The 26,983-nt window shown below is 38.9% G+C and overlaps 1 protein-coding gene and 1 long non-coding RNA gene across 4 annotated transcripts in view; one reads left to right on the top strand and one right to left on the bottom strand.

Moving 5' to 3' along the window:
* Window positions 1–2,093, bottom strand: part of LOC115502919 — a 42,671-nt gene extending 40,578 nt beyond the window's left edge. For both annotated transcript variants that reach the window (XR_003965231.1, XR_003965230.1), the window contains exon 1: window positions 1,759–2,093. This is a non-coding gene — a long non-coding RNA (uncharacterized LOC115502919). The remainder of the gene's footprint in view (window positions 1–1,758) is intronic.
* Window positions 2,094–2,138: 45 nt separating this feature from the next.
* Window positions 2,139–26,983, top strand: part of CBFB (core-binding factor subunit beta) — a 56,982-nt gene continuing 32,137 nt past the window's right edge. For both annotated transcript variants that reach the window (XM_030298755.1, XM_030298756.1), the window contains exons 1-3: window positions 2,139–2,465; window positions 2,681–2,767; window positions 7,532–7,648. In XM_030298755.1, the coding sequence (XP_030154615.1) occupies window positions 2,388–2,465; window positions 2,681–2,767; window positions 7,532–7,648 (282 nt within the window). In that variant the 5' untranslated portion in view covers window positions 2,139–2,387. The remainder of the gene's footprint in view (window positions 2,466–2,680; window positions 2,768–7,531; window positions 7,649–26,983) is intronic.

The following is a 26,983-nucleotide window of genomic DNA, read 5'->3' as shown; positions in this document are numbered from 1 at the left end:
AAAACAATAAACATTTTAAAAAATGGCATCTTTTGCCAGCTGTAGCTGATACAAACTGCTCAGTAGGCCCACAATGCACTTTCACTCCTTCCTTTTGGAGAAACTGCTCTTCCCTTCTTTCAACTCATCAGGGTCTATCTGAAGCTGCCCATTCCAGGCCTCTAACAGTCCTGATGGGAAAGCCTGTGTAATAAGCTGACCAATGTCATCATGTCAGCCTGGACATGGTGATTTGGTAGAGGGGAGAGTATGTGACTCAGACTGGGCCAAAGTCCTTCCCAGAAATAATGACTTAGAAATGGAGAAGTAGCTGCTCCCATCCTTTGCCAGGAAATGAATGGCATTGAAGAGAGCATGAGAAAGTTAAACAGTGACAAGAAATGGAGAAATAGAAAAGAAAAAGAGACTATCTATCCCTCTCTTTGATTTATTTACTTAAAATAAAACGGTCCCTTTGTACCTTTAAGTTTACTTGACTTGGGTTTTTGTCACTTGCAACTGAAAGAGACTTGAGGGAAGAATCTGAGATAGATGGAGGCCCATCTGTATCTATACCCTTTCTATTTGTGCACACTCATATATTCACACAGGTTTGCTGTGGGCCAGGGAAGCATGCCCTTGGAAAGAGTTGATTCTATGTTTGCTATTCAGAAAGTGTGTTTGTTAAAACCACTAACCTACAGGTCCCACTCTACTGAAAACTCCCTTCCTGACCTTGGGAAATTGATTAATCTCTGGACCTCAGTTAGGGTGACCTACCATCCTTGTTTGCCAGGGACAGAGTGGTTTCCTAGGACATGGAACTTTCATTGTTAAAACCAGGATTGTGTCTGGAAAAGCTGGACAGTTGGTTACCCTAGCTCACTTCCATATCTGTAAAACTGAGATTAAACTAGACAGGGTTAGGAAATTCTGCCCCACCCTGCATTCAGGTCTACATTGCCAATTGCCCTCAACACTTATTCTTGCAAGTTTTAAATTTGCAATATGGCCAGCTACTATCAATCAGAGTTGGCACCTATTTGCCATCTTTTTTTTTTTCCCTTTATTTATTTTGAGAGAGAGAGAGAGAGAGAGAGAGAGAGAGAGAATCCCAAGCAGGTTCCAGGCTGACAGCTTGAAGCCCAAACTCACCAACTTTAAGATCATTACCTGAGCAGAAATCAAGAGTCAGACGCTTAACTGACTGAGCCACTCAGGCACCCTGTATTTACCATCTCTGTACTGAATTTTTGACTAGCTGGAATTTTAAGGATCAGAATTTATTGGGGACCAACTCTGAGTCAGGCTCTGCCATAAATCCCATGTAAGACTCTCTCCAGCTTGGGCTAAATAACTTGCCTATAACTTGCGAATCTTTTTTAGGGCTTGATTGCACATTTGCGTAAATATATGGACTGGCCTTAGGTTATATAATTCAACTTTTCTTCTTTAGAAACTTAAATTTACTGGGTGCTCATTATGTGTTAGACCTACATAAAGACTCAACGCCAACACTGAGAGCTTGTGAGTGTCTGCATTTTGCGAATAGGCAAACTGAGGCTTAGCATCCAGTGCTTGTGTAAGGTTTGTGTAAGCAGTGGAGTGAAATCCCAGCTAAGGCCTGACTCCCACCAGCTCAGACCTTTCCACCATGATGCGGATTCAGCGAGATTCTCTGGTTTGTTTCCACCTTTAATCTTTGATAGGCACAGCCTACACCCCTCCCTGTCGGTTTTCGGACACAAAGTCCCCAAGGACTTAAGTTTCCTCACTCACGTTCAGGTGACAATCTGGGGTCACTCCAAGCAGCTGAGAAGCCCCAAAGTTTCATACAGTCGACAGAAAGGAACCGCGCGAGCGGCTCCCTCTCTCCAAGGTCCGGGCAGATGTCCGCAGAGCAGTTCTACACAGAGGAAACCGCGGGCCCGCAAGGGTGAGAGGGCCGCACCTCTGGCTCGCTGCAGTCCAGCCGCCCCGCAAGCGGGTGGGCGGCGCATGCGCGGCTCCGGTCGCAGAGTTGTGAATGGTGCGTTTTGTTTGCCAGAGTTTGGGGCGGGCGGGCGCACGAGGAGGAGGGGTGGGGCCGACCGGGGCGGGGCGGACGGGCGGGCTTGCGAGGTGGGCGGCGAGAGGAAGTGGCGGCGGCGGCGGCCAGGGGCGGCGAGTGCTGGGTCGGCGCGGGCGGTAGGCAACGGCTAAGGCGGCGGCGGCGTGGGCTGGGCTCGAGCGGGCGGCGGCACCTCAGACTCCCGGGAGCTGGAGCCCACGCGGGCGGGCGCCTGAAACAAAGGGAAGCGAGAGTCAGGGCGCCGCGGGTGGGCGGTCAGTCGGTCAGCGCGGAGCTGGCCAGCGGGTGCCGCGCAAGTCCGGAGCCCGGCCGGCCGGCGCGGCCTCAGGGCGGGAAGATGCCGCGCGTCGTGCCTGACCAGAGAAGCAAGTTCGAGAACGAGGAGTTCTTCAGGAAGCTGAGCCGCGAATGCGAGGTGAGGCAGACAGGCGGCCCGGAGGCCGCGGCGCGCCCCGAGTGGGCCCGGGCAGAGAAAAGTTTGGGTGGCGCGCCCGCAGAGGGGCAATCTCGCCCGGGCAGCCGCCTGCCCGCAGACTCTGCTTGTCCTTATCTGCGCCGCGCGGGGCGGGCGGGCGCGCAGGCGGCGGTCGCGGATTTGGCTCCTGATTTCGGGTCGTCTCTGCCTTGCAGATTAAGTACACGGGCTTCAGGGACCGGCCCCACGAGGAGCGCCAGGCGCGCTTCCAGAACGCCTGCCGCGACGGCCGCTCGGAAATCGTAAGTCGGCGGGGCAAGGGAACGGGGGGCTCAGGGCGCGGGGACCGAGGCGCGCGCGGGTCACTTGTTGCGCGGGGGCCGCCGCGGCCCAGGCCGGTTCCGGACGGCGCCGCGGACGCCGCGGCTCCCGGAACTGAGCGGGCGCCGTCTCACTTCCTACTCGGGATTCAAAATGAGAAACCAGACACTGGCGGGCCGCGTCCTCGCGGGGAGACGCTTCCCTGTGGCCCTCTGCGGGTCGGTTATGTTTCCCAGGCACGACTCGACAGTTTGCCGCGTGTGGAACTCACACCGGAGCCCAACTGTACAAGGAAAGCTCATTGTACAGGCTGTGACACTGATAAAGGGGTTGGCGTGTTTGTACGGAAGAAAACACCCATTCGGAAAAAGAATTCGGCTTCATTCAAAGATCTGATTCCTGGACGATAGTTTGTTTCTAAGACGCGGGATTTGTTGGTAAATCTGTAGGTGAAGCTGTTTCACTCCCATTATAGCTTAGAATAAATCTTTATGCCAGTTATCTATTGTCTTTAGTAGAGGGGGAAAAGCCCTAAAGAATGAGCCATCTTCTTAGAATGTTAAGCCTCGGGAGAATCAGAAAGAAACCATTGTCTTTCTTCAAACCTGAAACACATACCCTGTTTAGTGCTGGAGTTCCCAAAGAATTGCATGGATTTGCGAAACCCACAGTTGATTTGAGGCCATGTTTTAGGTGGTAGATTTAGTGCTTCGTGTCCACCAAAGCTTCAAGTGTCTCATCTTTTGGGTTGTCCTATTGGAGGTGCTAATGAGGAGGCAGTGAAGAAGCCAAAGAGTAAGTAGGAAGAAGCTAAAAAAAAGAGATCGATAATTAATTAAAAAAGTAAAAAAGTTGAAATACCAGTTATCTACTCTGAACTGGATCCATTTGCATTTGCAGAGACTTGAAGCTAGGGTGCAGTTTGAATTTGGGTTAACAATAGGAAGACATGTTGAAACATTAACTTCTCCCCTCTCCTTTAGATGATATACTTTATTGAGATACAATTCACATGCCATGAAATTCACCCTTTTCATCACATAAATCAACTTTGTTTTTAAAGAATATTTAAAATGAATATTTTGCTATTTAAAATGAAGGCTTTTTCGAATTCTGTTACAGGTAATGTGAAAGGTACTGGCTAAATTTATTAGGAGCTCTAGAATATTTGGTCATTAGTGAATGTTATGAAAGAAAATCTCTAGCTTTTAGCCCACTTCCAAGTTTCTTGAGTAGTTATAATAATTATGTGATTAAAATGCCTAAGACATATTTTCGGTTTTGGCACTGAGTAGTAGAAGAATCATTCATTAGTTGGTCCGGTGATTGTATCATCCTTTGTCTGGGTTTCCTTTTGCAAAAGGTGGATGGTATACCTAACCAGTGGGTTTCCTGGAGTTAATTGATGTAAGTGTGAAAGATAAGGCACAAAGTACTGTCATGATTTTTTAGAGCTGAGGGTTTTTTTTTTTTTTTTTGGAAACCTAGTGAAGCATAGCTATTAGGGTGTTTTCTGTCATATCAGAGACTTTGCTGTATTTAATTATGAATTGGGAGTATAATTTATCCCACAGTATATCTGAATTGCTGTATTATAGTATTATAAATAGTTGCTTGTATTTACCATATATTTCTTCCAGGGATAAATCGGACAAACATTCTAGGCCTTCTTCTCTTCCAAATATCTGGTCTGCAAATTTTAATAAGTTCTTAATATCTGACAAGTATTAAAAGTTAAAGGGTAGGTTGAATTCTGTATAAGATGTACACTTAAGGTAGCATGCATGTCTTAATTCGTTGAATAATGTAACTATTTGTATTTGGGAAGGAATTTCACATTCCCCCTCTGTTTAGTCCCCCCCCCCCCTTAATTCAGTATTCTCCACGTTTAAGTAATGAGGTCCCTAGCTCCTAGAGGGTGGAGACCACATTAATTCTGTGGTGTATGCATTAATATACTCCCCCCTAAACAGGTACTTGGCATAATGCCTTTTGTATCATAGGTACTTGATTAATTGAATTTAGAGGTTACCTAATATAATGTCTAAAATTTATTTTTTTTACTTAGGAACAGGCTGTGGCTTTTATTTATTTGGTTGTGGAAAGTAGGTGTGGAAAAGGCATTATTTTGCCTGTGTTTTGACAGCAGCTATGTATAGTATATAGGCATAGTTTCCAAAACTATTACCAACCTTCCCTCTCCTCTTATTCTTTTAATTTTGAACATCCCCTTAGTGTGTCACTGAAGTTAATGAATTTATTTTGTATTTAGATAGATGTGATTATAACTATAAAACTTATTAGACTCCATATCATAGCATGAATAAAAATGATTATGGGTGAGGGGTAGAATCTGTTGGGTAAAGTCTGATTTATTCCTGGTAAGTTCTTATTGTGGTAAGAGTGTTGGAGAAGTCTTCAACGCCAATGATTAATAAAAGAGAAGAATACTTAGGTATGGTGACTACTCTGACAGCAGTAAAAATTATATTTTTAATCCTGATGATGGCAGGATAAACGTATGTTGGATCAACACAAGGGGTGTTATTTTATAATTTGTGAAATCTGTAAAATAATTGCCGGGACAACCTGGAAATCTTATATATAGTCAGTGATAACATTGTAGCATTTTTATGTTTTTGAACCAATTTTCCCAGTTATGTGTGCATAGATATTCCATTAAAAAAGAGTTCTGTGGTCAAATAAATTCATGAAATGCTATTCTAGAATGATCTGTTTTTTACCACTTCTCTCTGAAAGAGGGATCTTGATGAGATAATGGGCATGAAGTGATGAAGCAGGAAATCTCTTCTGAGGTTGGTCTTCAGACAGGAGGTGAGGTAATAAGATCTGTAGACTGTCTTTACTTAGCACTGAGCTGATTTGGGGTACACTGCTGGTGGAAGGATTTGTTTACTAGGTGAATACTAAAGAAACACGCCTGGGGATTTGGACACAAGGCATTCATTCATGGGCTGCATCGCTTATCTGCCTGCCACCACTCCACTCTGAGAATTTATTATCTGAGGCTGAAAAAGTTAGCTCTCTTATCCAGTTCCAAATGATTTATGTTATTTAGTAAATACTTAAATAGCATTTACTTGGTACTATTGTAAGTATTTTACAAATATTAATTACTGGAGAAACTGAGGTACAGCTAAGTCACTTACTTCAGCCTAGGCAGTTTGCCTTCTAGAGTCTGCTTTTCTTTTGAACCCTAGGTTCATTTCACTCCATTTGATTGTTTTTTTAAACTTGGTTTTATTAATGGGGGAAGATTTTTATTTTAAGGTTAATGTTGTAATATTGTTGTTTGTTTAGTCCCTATTCACATAAAATATTTGCCACAAGAAAGAGTATCCAGATGATTAGGGAAATACTATCAAGAATATCTGTAGTTGGGGCGCCTGGGTGGCGCAGTCGGTTAAGCGTCCGACTTCAGCCAGGTCACGATCTCGTGGTCTTGGGAGTTCGAGCCCCGCGTCAGGCTCTGGGCTGATGGCTCAGAGCCTGGAGCCTGTTTCCGATTCTGTGACTCCCTCTCTCTCTGCCCCTCACCCGTTCATGCTCTGTCTCTCTCTGTCCCAAAAATAAATAAACATTGAAAAAAAAAAAAAAAGAATATCTGTAGAGATTTAGTAATTATGTTGACAGTTTTACCTGAAATACCAATAATAGAAATAGGGAATAAATTTTTACCTCTAAAGAATCTAAGCTATAAATTCTCAGGGGTACTAGCAGGTAGCTGACTCAGCCAGTGGCTTTAAACAAATTACCCCAGATGTGAACCCCTTGCTTTTTCAGATGAAGACTCCTTGATGGGAAACACAAAGTATGTTGTAGAACTTTAATTAGTAAAATAAAACAAAAACGTTCTCTCGTTTCAACAAAGAAAGAAGAGTTTACATTTAGATGATTAAAAAGTTTGTTTTTTTTTTTCAAAATGTTTTTTACTTATTTCTTTCTCTCTGAATTTCCCTTGGGAAGAGGGACGCCGTTATTTCCATTTTTTACTTGGAGAAAATATAAATCGCTTAGGGGCTACACAGAATACTTTATTGAAATGGTTTTAGATTGTTCCATATGTTGAACCATGCATCCAAATCTTATTATAAATATTAGATGAATACTCGTTTGTATAGTCAGATCCAGTTCTCCTAAAATTAAATTTTAGAAAATGCATATTTTTTAAATCACCTAAGGTTGTAGCCAGATGAGAAGTTCCATCACATCATACGCTAATGTATTGTTTATCCGAAGAGACAGTCGCGAGCATTTTTAACCTGAGCTTTAAAGCATAGTGTTTCATTGAGCAAGGGAAATCAAGAGAAATTAAAATGTCTCCATTTATACAACTTTAAATTGTGGTATGCTTTAAAATTCAAAATGTTTAGATCTTCAGTGTTTTTCACATTTAAAAATAGAAGTTTTTAAATTCAAGGAGATGGCTTCTGGTTAGACATTAGCAATGCAAGATCCTAACGTCAGCAAAAAATGACCTGAAAGAAAGTATTGATTCCATGTCTGATTTTATATTTAAGCAGCCAATGGCAAATGTCCTCAAAATGGAATCAGATGTTTGTAACTTAATACTTAAGAAAAATGATGAGTGTGTGTTTTTTTACTTTTAAGTATTCTCGGTGCTGCCTGGCTTAAGACAGAAACTGATGTAAAAATAAATGACTGCCTGCATAATTTATGTAATGTCCTGCTCCTGATCCTGTTTGTATTGATTTTTCTAAAAGGCTTTTGTGGCCACAGGAACCAATCTATCTCTCCAGTTTTTTCCGGCCAGCTGGCAGGGAGAACAACGACAGACACCTAGCCGGGAGTATGTGGACTTAGAAAGAGAAGCAGGCAAGGTAGGAAACATTTCTTTGCAATTTGAAATACTGTGGATTGTTGTATTAGAGATTATCGGAAGATTTACAGTTTAATGAAGAGATCACAGGTGTGATTATATAGGCATATGGTTAGATTTGTTTTCATGTTATAAGAATGTAGTACAATTTTAAAAATTGCTGTCAAATTTTTTATGTGATTTTATAACTAATTTCATGTACATGATATTCATCATAGAAACTTCTAGCCCTTAAAGATGAGTAGTGTGCTTTCTTACATGTAACATATAAAACTTAATTCCTTTAAAAGTGTTAACAGGAATTTTTTGTTTTACTAACCTAGGTGACTACCATGCTATAAAAAAATAAAAAGAAGAGAAAAATGGGAAAAGGCATAAAATGTAATAATATTTAGAAATACCTCATGGGTAACTTTCTACTTCTGTTACTACTTCAAATTTAATTTTGATAAGAACAGTGAAAACTTTAACCTGGAAATAATGTTTTTATTTTGAGGAAAAGCTGGGAAAATAAATCAATGCCTTAAATTTTTTATGGTGGAAGTTTAGTTTGAAGCTGTAAAATGTGTAAGCTGAGAGCTCTATTAAATTCTGGTTTAAATGTATGACATTTTGGTGAAATTTTATTGAATAATATCTCGGATTGGTTCATCTTTTTATGTAGAAGTTGACTCTTATGGAAATAAAATATTTAAAGAGAAATCTTTTTTGGCTTCATTTTATACTCAGTATTTCTTGGATTTCCTTTACAGTGTGTTTCCATACCTGTTTTTATCAACTTGCTCAATTTTTTAAGTGTCGTCATGAATAGCATAACCTGTCACTTTATTTGCAAAACATAATACATATTGTAATTCAAAGATCTTTGTATTAGTTTGTATTAGGAAAAAGATTTCTGGTTTTGTGTATGTATAATGAAGAATTTTTTGTTTTAATCTTATGAAATAAGGTATGATTTTTTTGTGGGTGATGAACCAACTAGTCTTTGGAAAAGAAGAGGGAAAATAGATTACAGAATTTTTAGAATGAGTAATAAGTAATTTGCTTTCCTATGTATTAGCTTGCTTGCTTGCAAGATTACAAGCATATGATCCAAGTTTTACTATCTTGTAATTCTTGTATATAAGGAAGAAGTTGGGAAGTCATTGTAGGATTATTGCTTTTTTGGTCTGTTTTTGTGTGTGTAAGTGTAACTCAATGAAGAAGTTATTTTTTTCTTGTTCAAAACACTTTTTTTAATGCTAATTTATTTTGAGAGAGAGACAAAACACAAGCAGGGGAGGGGCGGGGGGGGGGGGGGGGGGAGAATCCCAAGCAGGCTCCACACTCAGTGTGGAGCCCGATGTCGGGCTCAATCTCAGGACTGTGCGATCATGACCTGAGCTGAAATCAAGAGTCAGGCACTTAACTGACTGGGCCACTCAGGTACCCCCAAAACACTTTTTTAATGTTTGTTTAACATGGTAGATCAGAGACAACAGATGGAAACCAAAAAAAGCTTTTTCTTCACCTTTGATGCTAAACTTAAGAATGGACATCTCAGAGTTACCCAAGTCTTCCTGTATTTAATAACTAATAAATGGGTGTTAACTCTACTAGAAAGTATGTTTGCTTAAATTAATTTAATGGTAACTGTTTACCGGATTGAAGTCCACATTATTCTTGGACTTAAGCCATTGATATGTTTTCAGTTACATGACCAATAATAACAAAAATGTTGTATGGCTATTGTAGCATTTGGGGGATGTGTTTTCAGATATACCTGGAAAATTGATAGAACTGATGCAAGTTATCAGGAAACTTATATTTTATTAACATTTGTTTTAGAAGTTTTTTTCTGTTAAAGGGCACATATCAAATATTTTCAATTTTGCAAGCATATGGACTCTATTGCAGCTGCTCAAGTCAGTTGTTATAGTGGAAAAGGAGCCATAGACAATATGTAAACAAATGAGTGTGGCTGTATCCCAAGAGTAGTAACAGTGGCAAATTCAGTATCTTTCCCACAGATTTAAATCTATAAATGTTTATACGTAGATCATGTACTTTTTAAATATACTTTTCAACACCTGTAGTGTACCAATAGAATCCAGAAGGAAAAAACATGTTAAGGCACAAAAAACAAAAGTAAGAAACTACTACTATATTGCTCCATTCCAGTGGGATAAAGTATACCAGTGAATTTAGAGAAAAGATACTGACCCATGTTTTCTCAACCATGGAGCTCAAACTATGGGGTCTCTTATTTTTCTTATTCCTTTTTTATGGTCTCCTGATAACCATTAGCTTTTAAATCTGTCCCCATAGGATTAGGACTAGGACTAGAAGCAAAGAAAAATGGAAGTAATTTCCCCCCATGTTAATTATTTGCCTCTGCTTTTTATATTGGATCGCAGATCAGTGTCTTCTACAAATTCTCAGCCTAGTCACCTCCTCACGCAGCTTAGTTCTCTTCCCATTCACACCCAACTTTGAGAAAACTATGGTCAAGGCTTTGGAGTTAGGCATACTTGAGGAGTTAAGTCCTGGCTTCATTTAGAAAAGTGTATCTTTGCACAATTTATTTAACCTTTATGGTCCTCAATTATAACATGAGGTTAATGCGTACTTCCCAAGGTTGCCCTAGTGATTAAATGAAATAGTGTATATAAAGTACTTAGCCCGGTACCTGACAGAGGAGTTCATTCATTCAGAATGTACTTGTTTTACATCTGTTGTGTATACTAGGCACTGTCCTAGGCGCTTGAGATGCATCAGTGAACAAAATAAAGATCCTGCCCTGGGGGTTGTTTTATGGAAGGAGTGGAGAATAGACAGTATACGTAATAAGTAAGTTGTATAATACGTCACAAAGTGGTTAGTGCTCTGGAAAAAAAGGAAAAATCGAATAGAATAAGGATGATCGATGAGAATGTTAAATGGAATGATCTGGATAAAGAAAGTCATATATTTGAGCAGAGACCTGAAGGAGGTTAGGGAATGATGAGCCATGCAGGTATCAGGGGAAAGATATTCAAGACAGAGGAGACACCCACTGTAAGGGTCGTAGAGTGGGAGCATGTGTTTGATAAACAGCAGACAACCCAGTGTGCCCGGAGTAGACTGTGCAAGGAGGAGGGTAATAGGAGATGAGGTCAGGGAGATAACAAGGAGTCAGTTTATGTGACCTTGAAACAACATGGACTTTTATTCTGAATGAAATGGGGGAGCGGTTTCAGATTTTTGAGCAGATGAACAATGGGATTTGCCTTAGGTTTTGAAAGGATCTAAGTTAATAGACTGTAGAGGGGCAGGAGTGAGGCAGGGAGACCATTTTGGCTGTTGCAGTGATCTTGGCGAGAAGCTCGAGTAGCAGCAGTGGAGGTGGTGAGAAGTGATCATAGTCTGAATGTATGTGTGATGTGAGAGTCAAGAAGGACTCCAGCGTTTTTGGCAAGAGCAACTGGGAGTATGGGATTGCTGCCATCTGAGATAGGAAAGGCTGTGGGTGGAGCAATTTTGAGGAGCCGTTTAGGACATGTGTGTTTGTGGTGGTCACTTGTTAATGCACTTATTTTCTTACCGCCCACCCTTTACTTACTAAGTTATGGCACAGCTTTTTCATAAGTGACCCTTCATTTGCTTATCCCAAGGATTCAGTGATCTGTTAAAAACAATCAGCTTTAGCGATGTATACTTTCCATACAATAGAATGCACCCCTTTTAATTGTATATATAGATTTGAGTTTTGACAAACGTATACATCCATGCCAACACTATCCACATTCGAGATAGAGTTTCAGTCACTGGCTCAGGCCGGGGGCTGTGCAGTCTCTGAAGATGACTGGAGCTGAGGCATCCACTTTCAAGCTCACTCACGTGACTGTTAGTAGGTGGCTTCACTTCCTGGTCATGTGTGCCCCTCCATAGAGAGAAAAAGAATGAAGTCACCCTGCTTTTTATGACCTGTTCTCCAGTTATATCTTATTCTGTTCATTAGAAGGGAGTCACTAAGTCTAGCCCACACTCAGCAGGGAAGGAGGAGTATTTATTCATGTACATGGGTGTGAATACCAGGAGACTGGGATCATTGGGGCTATCTTAGAGGCTGGCTACCCCAATAATTCACTTTAATTTAGTGAATTCTGAAAATATTAGAATGTTAATAGGAAACGGAAGCTATGTATTTTCTTTGATTTGAAACACGGCTTTCTTAGAAGAGATTTAAAATAATATAGTATAATATAGTATACACTATATATACTATACTGATACGCTATAATGAAAAGAGCTGATTTAAGTCAAAAGATAACCGTAACTTTTTTACCTGTTAATGGGAACCAAAATGTCTGTCCTATTCATATACCTTATGTCAGGATTAAATGAGGTACCAGAATATGTGAAAATGCTTTTAAAATTGTAAAGCACTATGTAAAATGAGGCTATCTGATGATTTTGTAGGGTGAAATTATGGATAATTTAATTATGGAGTTTCAGTGCTATCCTGTGCCTTAGGTCAGCTTCACTTGTAGCTGTACAGTTTTGGAACACCACATTTTTCCCAAGTGGTCCATCCTGGTGTATTATAAACCCAGATAGCGAAAATGTTTGTAATTCTTCCTTAATCTAAACTGCTTTTCTCTAATTTCAGTTTAAGAAGACAAAGGAAAGCAACCAATCAGAATTTAAGTTATTCTTAGTTAAATTTTTGTATGCCAAGCAAATCCCAATTCCTCTGATCTTTCCTCTTAAGACCCATTTTCAATTACTCTTTATTTCAAACAAATGCAAATGATTATGGTTCACCGTAAGTTATTAGTCTTGAATGGTCAGATTGATGGTTTTTCATGCATTCTGTATTTTGTAAAGCCTCATTGGGGTTTCAAGTTAATTATTGTATATGCTTACTACATGATCCTAGTTTTTGAGTAGAAAGATAAAGGGTATGAAAAATATTCTATAAACTGAAAAAAAAATGAACTTTACAGCGCTACTGTTTGTTTTCTATGGAAATTGAATATACTATCTAGTGTTACTACACTCACCCAATACAGTTGTTGTATTTCTATTTATAACTTCTGATTTTATTTGATAGTCAAATAACATTACTAGCAGACATTGAGAAGTAGTTATGAAGTATATGTCATTAGAGCAGATGCTTTAAGAAATTTTGGTTCTATTTTTTCTCCTCTGAACTTTTGTACTTAAAAATCTTTTATCTTTCATTTTCATGAACATAAGTAAAGCAAAATTTAACAGCATTTGATTTAATGAATGAAGACAGATTCTTCTTTTAAATGCTTTTTCCAAAGTTCTGTGATTCTGCTGCTTCTGGAGTATTTTGCTTACTTGCCTGCAGGATCTTTGTCCCAAAATAAATATTGTGTCTGTTTATATACCATCCACAATTTGGCAGGGTTTAGAGGACTCCTTGATGTTAGCTTTGAGAAATCCCTATTCAAGCTCAACAAGTTCCTTCTCCTCCTCAGGCAGCCCAGTCACTCCAAATAAAAGATAGCTGTGGTAAAGCTTTGGAATGTGATTTTCCCCAAGAGAAATTGACACAACTTTTTCAACTAGTTTGTCAAATCCAGATTTTAAGTATGTATTTCTATTCAATTAAAACATGAAGTATATTTTCTAGCATTTAGTTATCAGGAATTTAGTGCATAGGAATAAGTAATCTGTTTTAAAGCTGACTTCCAGGGCGCCTGAGTGGCTCAGTTGGTTAAGCATCTGACTTCTTCAGCTCAGGTCATGATCTCTCGGCTTGTGAGTTTGAGCCCCGCATCCAGCTCTGTGCTGACAGCTAAGAGCCTGGAGCCTGCTTCAGATTCTGTGTCTCCCCCTCTCTCTGCCCGTCCCATGCTCATGCTCTGTCTTTCTCTGTCTCTCAATAATAAATAAACGTTAAAAAATTCTTTTCTAAAAAGCTGACTTCCATGTAATTATTTTTATTATTTTATTTTTTTCATCATAAGTATACCCTTTAATCCCCATCATCTATTTCACCCATTCCCCTCACCCTCTCCCCTCTGATAACCATCAGTTTGTTTTCTGTAGTTAAGAGTTTGTTTCTTGGTTTGTCTGGTTTTTTAAAGTATATTTTAAGCATACTATAATATTTTAATAACTGAATTATAAAATTTAGAATTGACAGCCTTATGCTTATATTTTTAAAGACAAGTTTTCATTTTAATAATTTTTAAATCTAGGAGAGTTGACTGACTTCATGCATAAACAAGATGGTTTAAAAATTAGGATGTCTGGGGCACCTGGGTGGCTCAGTCAGTTAAGCGTCCAAGTCTTCATTTCAGCTCAGGTCATGATCTCACAGTTTGTGGGATCGAGCCTCCCATCGAGTTCTGCACTGACAGTGTAGAGCCTGCTTGGGATTCTCTCCCTCTCTCTCTGACCCTTCCCCTCTCATGCTCTTTTTCTCTCTCTTTTTCTCTCAAAGTAAATAAATAAATTTCAAAAAAAAATTAAATTTAGGATGTCCTAGTACCTTCCAGTTAGAGTTACATTAATTTGCATATATGGTAAATGTTCCTCCAGAGTATTTGAAGATTGTATATTCTCTTTCTCTTCTCTTGAATTGTATCATTTGCATGGATTTACCTTTAGTGTAAGGGTAAAATTTTAGTTGTGGCCTTATCTGAATTATATATTCCAAGTTAAAGAAGACAGTAGGTCTGAGGGGACCTCTGTAGGCTGCTACATCCTAATTTTTCTGCTCATTTTCTTTCATAATTTTTTTTCAAATATTTCTATTTATGAGACAAAATTCACCTACCTTAGGTGTACAATTCAGTAAAGAAATGTATACGGTCAGTGGTGTAACCACCACCACAATCAAGATGTAGAACATTTCCATAACCTCAAAAAGTTTCCTCATGTCCTTTTGCAGTCAGTCCTCTCACCCCCTGGACCAGGCAATCACTGATCTGCTTTCTATTACTATAGTTTTGTCTTTTCTAGAATTTCATATAAACATAGTCACACAGTATATAGACTTTTGTGTCTAGCTGTCACTTAGCAACACGCTTTTGAAATGCATCCATGTTGTGTGTATAGTAGTCCATTTCTTATTACTGAGTAGTATTCCATTGTGTGGATATGCTACATTTTGTTTATCCAGTAATATTCATCTGTGTGTGTGTGTGTGTGTGTGTGTGTGTGTACACCACATCTTTTTTATCCATTCATCATCGATACACACACCACATCTTTATCCATTCATCAGTTGATTGACATTTGAGCTCTTTCCATACTTTGGCTATCACCAGTAGGGCTACTATAAACATTGGGGTGCATGTGCCCCTTCAAATCCGCATTTTTGTATCCTTTGGATAAATACCTAGTAGTGCAATTGCTGGGTCATAGGGTAGTTCTATTTTTAATATTTTGAGGAACCGCCATACTATTTTCCAAAGTGGCTGCACCAGTTGGCATTCCTACCAGCACTGCACAAGGGTTCCTCTTTCTCTGTGTCCTCGCCAACATCTGTTGTTGCCTCAGTTGTTAATTTTAGTCATTCTGACAGGTGTGAGGTAGTATCTCATTGTGCTTTTGATTATATTTCATTGATGATGAGTGATGTTGAGCATCTTTTCATGTCAGTTGGCCATTTGGATATCTTTAGAAAAGTGTCTATTCATGTCTTTTGCCCATTTCTCCACTGGATTGTTTTTTGGGTATTGAATTTGATAAGTTCTTTATAGATTTTGGATACTAACCTTTTATCTGGTATGTCATTTGCAGATATCTTCTCCTGTTTCTTCAGTTGCCTTTTAGTTTTGCTGATTGTTTTCTTTGCTGTGCAGAAGCTTTTTATCTTGATGAGGTTCCAGTAGTTCATTTTTGCTTGTTTCCCTTGCCTGCCACATTTTTTTAAATGTGTGAGAACACTCATGAGTTGGGGTAGGAGCAGAGAGAGAGGAGTGAGAGAATCCTAAGCAGGCGGGGCTTGATCCCACAAACCCGTGAGATCATGACCTGAACTGAAATCAAGAGTTGGACTCTCAACTGACTCAGCTACCCAGGCACCCCTACACCACATCTTCTTTATCTGTTTATCAATTGATGGACATTTCGGCCATTTCCATAATTTGGCTATTGTAGGTAATGCTACTATAAACATCAGAGTTCATGTACTCCTTTGAATTAATATTTTTGTGTTATTTGGGTAAATACCTAGTAGTGAAATTGCTGGATCTTAGGGTAGTTCTATTTTTAACTTTTTGAAAAACCCCAGTACTATTTTCCAGAGTGACTACATGAGTTTGCATTCCCACCAACAGTGCAAGAGGGTTCACCTTTCTCCACATCCTCATCAATACTTTTTGTTTCTTGTGTTTATTTTATTTTATTTTATTTTTTAATGTTTATTCAGTTTTTTGAGAGAGAGTGTGTGCACGTGCGTGCAAGCAGGGGAGAGACAGAAAAGAGGGAGGGAGACACCGAATCCAAAGCTGGCTCCAGGCTTTGAGCTGTCAGCCCAAAGCCTGATGACAGGCTGGAACTCACAGACCTTGAGATAATGACCTGAGCTGAAGTTGGACCCAGGTGCCCCATTGTGTTGTTGGTTTTAGCAGAGGGGAGGTGGATGGGCGGGATTGGTTAAATTGGTGATGGGGATTAAGGAGAGCATTTGTTGTGATGAGAACCGGGTATTTTATGGAAGTGTTGAATCATATTGTACAACTGAAACTAATAACACACTGTATGCTAACAAACTGAAATTAAAATTAAAACTTAAAAAAAAAAAAAAGAATTATGGGGCACCTGGATGGCTCAGTTAGTTAAGGGTCTGACTCTTGATTTTGGCTCAGGTCATGATCTCACAGTTCATGAGATTGAGCTCTGCGCTGATGATGCAGAGCCTGCTTGGGATTCTTTCTCTCTCTCTCTCTCTCTCTATCCCTTCAGTTGTCTCTAATTGATACATAAATAACATACACTGATACTTGCATAATTTCCATTTTACTGGTAAGAAAACATTTGTAAATTTTAATACTTTTAGCTTGAGCAAGCTCAGAGACTTTTTATTTCTTTGATAACACTTCTCAGATACTTAGTTTTCTACAGAGGATTAGAAGCCATAGCCTGGCTAACAAGTTCTTCATGTTATAGACTGTGCTATGGTAAGGAGTTTAATTAATGTTACTTTCTTTTATGAAAGTATACAATATGAACAGTTGGAAATTATTATCCATCATAAACTTTTCACTTTGAAAATTGATATGTATTTAGGAACCAAGAATTTAAAATAACACTTAAAATGTGCCTTCTGGTAGTATAACTGTGCTTTTAGGACTCATACTGTCCTATACTGTGTGTCCTGAGAAGGAGAGGGCCAAGTCTGGGAATGTTTGCCAGGTTGTTTTTGTGGATGAAAACCTTTCTTCCACAAATATAACCAATACTGAGCCCTTTTGTGTTTTAAAATTTCAGATGATAAATAAATAAATAAATAAATAAGTAAATAAGTAAATAAATAAAATTTCAGATGTAAAGTCAGGTTGATCTTCAGATTAAAACAAAAGGATAGCTCAGAACATGTGACTTCAACATTTCCATTAGGAAAATTTAGGTGTTTTTCAAGCAAACAAAATATTCTACACATATTAAGCCATAATTTTTAATAAATGTCTGGCCTCACTTACAAAATATTGCTTTAAAAATAATGGTCCTTTGGGGCGCCTGGGTGGCGCAGTCGGTTAAGCGTCCGACTTCAGCCAGGTCACGATCTCGCGGTCCGTGAGTTCGAGCCCCGCGTCGGGCTCTGGGCTGATGGCTCAGAGCCTGGAGCCTGTTTCCGATTCTGTGTCTCCCTCTCTCTCTGCCCCTCGCCCGTTCATGCTCTGTCTCTCTCTGTCCCAAAAATAAATAAACGTTGGAAAAAAAAAAAAATAATAATGGCCCTTTGAGGTGCCTGGGTGGCTCAGTCGGTTGAGCGTCCAACTTTGGCTCGGGTCATGATCTCGCGGTTCGTGAGTTCAAGCCCCACATCGGTCTCTGTGCTGACAGCTCAGAGCCTGGAGCCTGCTTCGGATTCTGTGTCTCCCTCTCTCTCTGCCCCTCCCCTGCTTATACTCTGTTTCTCTCTCACTCTCTCTCTCTCAAAAATAAATAAACATTAAAATTTAAAAAAAAAAATTAATGGCCCTTTGGGAGAACCCTCCGCTTTTTTTGAGGGTATTGCTTATTCATGGCAGCCTTTCAGTCCTTGCTGTTCCTTTGCTATCCAGAACATTTCTGGGCCATTTTAAAAAATTGAAGTAAAACGCACATAACAAAATTCGCCATCTTACCCATTTTAAAGTATACGATTCATTGGTTTTTAATATATTCGTCACATGCATCCTTCCCCACCATCTAATTCTGGAATATTTTCAGAACTTGAGACCATTTTAAATACGTTTTGAAAATCTGTAGACCAGTTTTATGGTGATCATTGCCAGGCCCTGTGGTAGATGATTTACATTATCATAGATTCTCTGAAACCTGCAGTATATAGTGAAGTCCTCTGTTGGATTTTAGAACACATTTGGTGATAGCTAGATTTTACAGCCAAGGAGCCTGGGGCCCAGAGAGGTCAGAAAAATCTTCAGAAATCATGTAATCTACTTCTTAGGGACAGCCAGGATCCAGACTCAAGTTTTGTTTTGTTTTTTTTTTCCCCAGAATCTGTGTTGTTTGCAACACACCATACTGTTGCTAATAAATAATCATTAGGTAGGTTGCCAGGAATTCCACATACCACCTCATATTATTTTAGCCTACTAAGTTACTCTTTCCATTACACTGGATAATCACTGATATTGTAATGTGGTCTTTTTACATCTCATTTTGATGTCTTCAAAACAACCTTATCCTTCATCTTTTTCTTTTTAACCTTTTAACTTTACTTGACTTGTTTTTCTAACTTGTAGGGCAAGTGATGTTCAATATGACAATTGAGCTGCTAGATAACTGCACATAATTCTTCCATGTTAATAGTGTGTTAATAATAATAATGTTAGTAAAAGTAGTTCTGATGTTTTAAAAAGTAATTGTCACAGAGTTGACTGGGGAATGGGCTACAGTAAACAGCATCTGCCTCTTTTATTACTTTTTTTTCCTAAGAAGCAAATAATTCTGTCATTTAGTTTTAGAAGGTTTTCACTTGAAATTGTACCTCTTTAGTACAGTTCAAGACTGTCTTAAACATGCATTGTTTACTTTGAATCATAGAATGAAGATAGCAGAACTAGTAAGATATTTTGGGGTGGGGGGAAGTATTCATATATTTCTGTGGTCATATAAAGAGTTCATAATATTAACTGTTGTAGGGGCGCCTGGGTGGCGCAGTCGGTTAAGCGTCCGACTTCAGCCAGGTCACGATCTCGCGGTCCGGGAGTTCGAGCCCCGCGTCAGGCTCTGGGCTGATGGCTCAGAGCCTGGAGCCTGTTTCCGATTCTGTGTCTCCCTCTCTCTCTGCCCCTCCCCCGTTCATGCTCTGTCTCTCTCTGTCCCAAAAATAAATAAACGTTGAAAAAAAAAAATTAAAAAAAAAAAAAATATTAACTGTTGTAAATGCTGTGGAGTTACGCATTAAATTGACTGTCCAGCCTCTTATTTATTCTTTAGGAAAATTGTCTGTTTTCACACTTCCTGAAATACTTCGAAAACATTAATAATGCAGTTCATTAATGCCACTGTGGTTTAAGTGAATATATAGAGTTAGGAGTTCTGAGTGCCAACTTCTGCCTCCTAACTAACTTTGCAACCTTCTGCAAATGAATTATTTAATATCTCTCACTTTTATGTATGTATGTGTGTAATCTCTGCACTCAGTGTGGGGCTCAAACTCATAACCCCAAGATCAAGAGTCACATGCTCTACTGAGCTAGCCAGACACACCAATATCTCTCACTTTTAATTTCTTTGTTTTAAAATTTTACCTGTTGGATGGTTATAAAGGTCAGATAGGACTTGGAAAAGTTTTGAAAGCTGTAGAGAATTTATATGAACTTAAGGTGGTAATACTAGTTAAACTTGAGTGAAAAAGTGTTAGGAAAAGAGAATTAAGAAATGAAGGAAGGTATATAGAGCTGTTTGGGACTGGGGTGAGGATTTCTTTAAAGTAAAGTGAGTTCAAAGTAGAGGCATGGAGGCGCACCTGGGTGGCTCTGTCGATTGACCATCCAACTCTTTTTTTTTTTTTCCAAAAATTTTTTAATGTTTTTATTTTATTTTTGAGAGAGAGAGAGAGAGAGAGAGAGTGAGAGTGTGAGCAGGGGAAGGGCAGGGAGAGAGGGAGACACAGAATCTGAAGCAGGCTCCAGGCTCCAAGCTGACAGCACAGAGCCTGACGCGGGGCTAGAACTCACGAACCGTGAGATCGTGATCTGAGCTGATGTCGTTGCTTAACCACCTGAGCCACCCAGGCGCCCCTGACCATCCAACTCTTGATTTCAGCTGAGGTCATGATCTCAGGGTCGTGGGAGTCGCCCCCATGCTGAGCCTGGAGCCTGCTTGGGATTCTCTCTCTCCTTCTGTTCCTCTCGCCTGTCACTCGTGTGCACATGCACACGTGCTTTTTCTCTCTCAAAATGAAGGAAAAGAAAAAAACAAAGTAGAGGCATGGAGTTGCAGAGTCTAGAAATAGCATTCGTGGTCTTAGCAGTGTTCAAGTTTTTGGTGGTTTGTGATGCTTAGGCTAATGTTACTTTTTTATGCAGTAAGAAAGTAGGTATTTTAAATATATACCTCCATGAAGAAAAAAATTATGTAAGAATATAATCATATTATAAATTTCTAAGTTTTAGATTAGACTAGACATGTTTTCTCCTTAATCTCAGAGTACAAGTATTATTGGGATGTAAGAATCTTTTCAGATTGCTCACCAAAAGGAATGGCTTTTCCAGATGTTGGACCATCAGTGTTTCTAGGTGGAACATTCTTCTGAAAAATGACGTTTAGAGGAAATTTTCAACACTTGACATTAACTTTGTGTGGCATGGTACAATAAAACCAGTGTAATGTTTCAGCATGCTTTTTCTGCTGTAGAGTTTACTGCAGTGTGATTTTTAAGTACCGTAAAATACCTTACAAGAGGTTCCAAATTAGGTGGGCTAGTTCTACATATAATTCTATATAGTTTTTTAAATATGTTCATTAATGCATTTTTCCCTTAAATGCCAGTCATCTTTGCATTTGTTAAGTTTATCTTACAAATAAAAGAGTGGATAAAAATGTATGTACAGTTTTAGAAATAACAAACCGAGTGTCCATGTACTTGTTACTGAAGATAACAGTATATCTACACTAGAACTGTGATGTCTAGCATGGTAGCCACTGGCCACATGTGACTGTTGAGCACTTGAAATGTGATTGGTCTGATTGACATTTGCTGTTTGTGAAAGAGTACACACTGGATTTTGAAAACTTGGTACAAAAAAAAGAATGTAAGATTTCTCAATTTTTATATTATGTATCGAAATAATGTTTTAGATACATTTGGTTAAATAACAGTATTATAATTAATTTCACCTGTTTCTTTTTAATTTTTTGAATATGTCCTAGAAAGTTTACATTTACCTCTGTGACTTGTATTTGTGGTTCCCGCTATATTTCTATTGGACACTGATGCCTTAGAAAACTCCACAGTCCTCTACCCCTCTTCACAAAAACAAAACAAAAAACAACCCACTATCCTGACTGATATATTTATTCCCTTGCTTTCCTTTGTCATTTTATTCTTATGCACATGTTTCTAGACAATGCATTGTTTAGTTTTGAAACTGAACATAGCAAGCACAGACTTCATGGCAGTATCAGTGAAAGACTGTAATGTAGTTTTTAACGTGAAAGCTCCTAGGAGATAAGCTGAACAGAGTCTCAGAGTCAAGTCTGGATTTTCAGCTTCTTTGCAAATTTGAAAAGCCCTTCTGGGGAAGTTTGTGAGCAGAGTCATGAGTAGGTTGTAGAAAACCTAAGGCTCACACTGGAATTGGGACGTGTGCATAATGTGAGCCAATGTTCACAGCATGCTAGAGATCCGGAGGAAATAATGGTCAGAGGGAGTGGGCTACTCTGTATTTTCTGATTCTGTTTTTTGATTCTACCTCCTTTTCACAGGAGTTTCTCCATAAATCTTTTCATTTTATAAAACTGAAACTGTAAACCCATTAAATAATAACTTCCCATTCTCCTTTCCCCAAGCCCTTGGCATCCACCATTCTTTTTTTTTTTTTTAAGTTTTATTTATTTATTTTGAGAGAGAGAGAGCAAGTGCATGAGCAGGGGAGATGTGGAGAGAGGGAGAGAGAGAATCCCAAGCAGGCTCCACACCGTCCACGCAGAGCCCAACACGGGGTTTGAATTCACAAACTGAGATCGATCATGACCTGAGCCGAAAACAAGAGTCAGATGCTTAACTGACTGAGCCACCCAGGCACCCCTGGCATCTACCATTCTACTTTTTATGATATTGACTAAGTACCTCATGTAGGTGAAATCATATAGTATTTGTCTTTTTAGTACTGGCTTATTTCACTTAGTATAATGTTCTGAAGATTCATCCATCGTGTAGCATATTGTAAAATTTTCTTAAAAGGCTCAATAATACTACTTTGTATGTTTTATACCACATTTTGCTTATCCATTCATTTGTCAGTGGACACTTGGATGGTTTCCATGTTTTAGATGTGAATTATGCTGCAGTGAACATGAATATACATATATGTCTTTGAGATCCTTGCTTTCAGTTCTTCTGAATGTTTACCCAGAATTGGAATTGCTGGATCATAATTTCAAAAAATGTTTTTTTAATGTTTATTTTTGAGAGAGAGAGACAGAGCGTGAGCAGGGGAGAGGCAGAGAGGGAGAGGGAGACACAGAATCCGAAGCAGGCGCCAGGCTCTGAGGTGTCAGCACAGAGCCCTGACACAAGTCTCGAACGCATGAACCATGAGATCATGACCCGAGCTGAAGTTGGATGCCTAACCGACTGTGCCACCCAGGTGCCCCTCTGGATCATAATTTTTTTTTTTTTTTAACGTTTATTTATTTTTGAGACAGAGAGAGACAGAGCATGAATGGGGGAGGGTCAGAGAGAGGGAGACACAGAATCTGAAACAGGCTCCACGCTCTGAGCTGTCAGCACAGAGCCCGACGCGGGGCTCGAACTCACGGACCGTGAGATCATGACCCGAGCCGAAGTCGGCCGCTCAACCGACTGAGCCACCCAGGTGCCCCATGGATCATAATTTTTTGAGGAACCACCATACTGTTTTCCACCGCAGATGAATGTTCTTTCTGTGTTCCCACCAGCACTGCACCAGGGTTCCAGTTTCTCATTCTTAACCAACATGTGCTTTCTATTTTTATGACAGTAACCATGCTAATGTGGGGTAGTATCTGTCATTATAGTTTTGATTTGTGTTTCCCTAATGATTAGTGATGTTGAGCATCTTTTCATGTACTGATTGGCTATTTGTGTATCTTCAGAGAAATGACTGTTCCGGTTCTTTGCCCATTTTTTAATTGAATTTTTTGTTGTTGAGTTTTAGGAATTCTCTATATTAATTTTGGATGTGAATCCCTTAACATATATATCTTTTGCACATACTTTCTTCCATTCTGTGGGTTGCCTTTTTACTCTGTTGATAGTGTCTTTAGATGCACAAAAGTTTTTAATGTTCATTGAGTCCTGTTTGTGTTTTTTTTTGTTATCTGTGTCTTTGGTGTCATCTCCAAGAAATCATTGTCAGATCCAGTGTCATGAAGCTTTTATGCTATGTTTACTTCTAAAAGTTTTATAATTTCAGGTCTTACATTTAAGGGTTTGATCTGTTTTGAGTTAGTTTTTGTATATAGTGTTAGGTAAGGGTCCAGCTTCATTCTTTGCATGTGGATATCCATTTTCCCAGCACCGTTTGTTGAAAAAGACTGTTCTTTCACTGTTGGATGGTCTTGACACTCTTGTCAGAGATCATCTGACCATATACAAGATGGTTTATTCCTTGGCTTTCTATTCTATTCCATCAGTCTGTATGTTTATCTTTGTGTCAGAACTATACTTTTTTTGATTATACAGTAGCTTTGTAGTAAATTCTGAAATCAGGAACTATGAGTCCTCACATTTTTTTCTTTTTCAAGATTGTTTTGGCTATCCATGGTCCCTTGAGATTCCATGTAAATTTTAAGATGGGTTTTTCTATTTGGCTAACGCATGCATTTCTTGAATATGTACACACATACAATCTCAGTTCCAGGTACATTCTGAATTAAACTGTATTATGATTTCTCTTTTGAATTATAAGGAGTAGATGGTAAATTGCATTAAATCACTACAGAAGAAGCTATTTTTTACACTTACATGCAACCCAATTATGATTCAGAGGCAAGTGAAATTGAATGACTGTCTTAGTGATTATCCAACAGGCAAGCAGTTGACTGCATTCATGAACAGGGAGGAGCATGTGGCTAAAGGAAGATGAGTCAGAACCAAGTATCTTCCAAAGGAATCTGTTAAATAGACTACAGAAACAATTAAAATTAAAAGGCAGGGTACATACTTCATTAGCAGAATATCTTGTTTTCCTTGGTGTCTATGCCATCCTGGTATTACTGCATATCTGTTGATTCATTGGTGAGAACCTTTGTTCAGTTCTCTCAAAAAAAAAAGGCTTTTTTCCCTTGGAAAGAAATTGCTGTGTAAAACATTGGTGGTAATGTGCATGCACGCAGTCAGTATGTTTGTGGTGCTCTATGTGTCTCATATGTTTTATGAATGTTTATGTCTTAACTAATTTTTACTCTCACCTGTGAAAGAGGTATTATTTAGCTCTGATTTTATATGTAAGGAATCTGAGGCTTATTAGCAAACTTAAATTTGTCTCAGACACACTGATAAAGCTAGAATTTAAATCCAGGTTTTATCTGATTCCAAAGCACATTTTATCACTCTTCCTATTATAGTGATAATATTCCTTTTCTTTTACCAATATTTACAGTTGGACCCCCTTGATGGCTCAGTCTGTAGACCTTGTGCCTCTTTTTTTTTGTTTTTGTTTTGTTTTTTATGTTTGTTTATTTTTGAGAGAGAGAGTGCTCGAGCCCATGAGCGGGGGAGGGCAAAGACAGGGAGAGAAAATCTCAAGCAGGCTCCACACTGTCCGCTCAGAGCCTGACATCACGCTCAAATTCACAAACTGAGATCATGACCTGAGCCGAAATCAAGAAATAAAGAGTTGGACACTCAACCAACTGAGCCACCCAGGCACCCCTGTAGAGCACATGCTTCTTGAGTGCAAGCCCCAGATTGGGCGTAGACCTTACTTAAAAAATAAATACAGGGGCGCCTGGGTGGCGCAGTCGGTTAAGCGTCCGACTTCAGCCAGGTCAGATCTCGCGGTCCGTGAGTTCGAGCCCCGCGTCGGGCTCTGGGCTGATGGCTCAGAGCCTGGAGCCTGTTTCCGATTCTGTGTCTCCCTCTCTCTCTGCCCCTCCCCCATTCATGCTCTGTCTCTCTCTGTCCCAAAAATAAATAAACGTTGAAAAAAAAAATAAATAAATACATTAATTCATTAAAAATAAATAAAAATAATTACAGTTGATTTTCATTGTACGGTAGTTATCTTCTATAGTGGCTGCAGACACTGAATTAGTACTAAACAGCTGCTTGCCAGGATGTTACAGAGTTAGGTTCCGGCAAGCCCCGGGTCATAACATTTTCCTCTATCAATACATAAACTTGTTTTATGTGTGTTTCTGTTTAAGGAAAACTTGTTTAATATATATTGTTTATTCATTAACACTGAACAATGGTAAAATGTTAGGCATCTAGGTTACTTATAATCTTTTGCCATTTTGAAAAAAAAAAAACCTTACAGGTGAACATCCTTATAATCAAATATTTTGTGTACATCTTTGATTAAACTTTAAGATATAGTCATAAGGCATGACATTATTTGATCAAAGGAAAATTCACACTGCTAAAAAAAATGCCTTCCCAAAATTGTTAACCAGTTTATACTCCTGACAATATAGTAGAACCTGGTTTCTCGTCTTGTAGACTTGAAGTTCTTTTTTATTTTTTACATTTGTTTAGAAATAGATACAGTTATCTTGTTTTAATTTTATAGATTTGGTTATCGTTAGTGAATTTTTTTCAGGTCTTTGGCCATTTTATTTATTTTCTTTTAAACTTATTTTTTTTTTTTTTTAATTTTTTTTTTTCAACGTTTATTTATTTTTGGTACAGAGAGAGATAGAGCATGAACGGGGGAGGGGCAGAGAGAGAGTGGGACACAGAATCGGAAACAGGCTCCAGGCTCCGAGCCATCAGCCCAGAGCCTGACGCGGGGCTCGAACTCACAGACCGCGAGATCGTGACCTGGCTGAAGTCGGACGCTTAACCGACTGCGCCACCCAGGCGCCCCAAACTTATTTTTTTCATATGGTTAGCCATTTTTCCTATTTCACTAGTTAAATAAAATATCCTTTTACCATTGATTTGAAATGTTGCCTTTTTCATTTATTAAATACTTGGTTTCATTTCTGATTTTTTCTTTATTCTAGTAAGTTTCTTCTGACTTCCGTAGCACTGGTACCTATGTACTGGTTGCATTGTTACATGTTTTAATATCTGAAAGGGCAGAAAAATACTTTCTAATATTTTCTTGGATAGTCTGATTCTTTTTTATGAATTATAGGCTTATTTCTCAAATTCCAGAAAACATTATTTTGAGATTTCATTGGAATTTTGTTAGAATAAAGATTACTTTGGGATAAATTGGCATTTGTAGTCTTACCATTAGAGAATATCACACCTCACCAGTTATTAAAATCATTTGCTTTGTTTCAGAAATTAGCTATTTTCTTTTTATAAAGTCTACATGTTCCTTCTTAAATTCACTCTTAGTAGTTGATACTTTTATTGATATTTTAAAATAAGGTGTTTTTTTTCCATCTTATTTTCTAAAGAGTTACTATTGTAATATAGGAAAGTTGTTGGTTTTTGCATATTATTTTTATCAGCAGCCACTTTATTTTTTTTTAATTAATTTATTTATTTTGAGAGAGACAGAGACAGCACGAGTTGGGGAGAGGCAGAGAGAGAGAGAGAGAAGAGAGAATCCCAAGCAGGCTCTGAGCCTCCAGCACAAGGCCCAGCGTGGGGCTTCAACTCAGGAAACCTCAAGATCATGACCTGAGCTGAAACCAAGAGTCGGATGCTTAACTGGCTGAGTCACCCAGGTGCCCCATCCAGCCACTTTATTGAATTCATTAATTCACTTGGTTTTTTAGTTGAATATTCTGGATTTTTCAGGTAGATAATCTTCAGTCTTATTTATGTACAAGT

The sequence above is a fragment of the Lynx canadensis genome, chromosome E2 (assembly GCF_007474595.2).
Source record: "Lynx canadensis isolate LIC74 chromosome E2, mLynCan4.pri.v2, whole genome shotgun sequence".
Lineage (NCBI taxonomy): Eukaryota > Metazoa > Chordata > Mammalia > Carnivora > Felidae > Lynx > Lynx canadensis.
The sequence above is the reverse complement of the archived record's forward strand: the minus strand, read 5'-3'. Positions and strand labels throughout refer to the sequence as shown.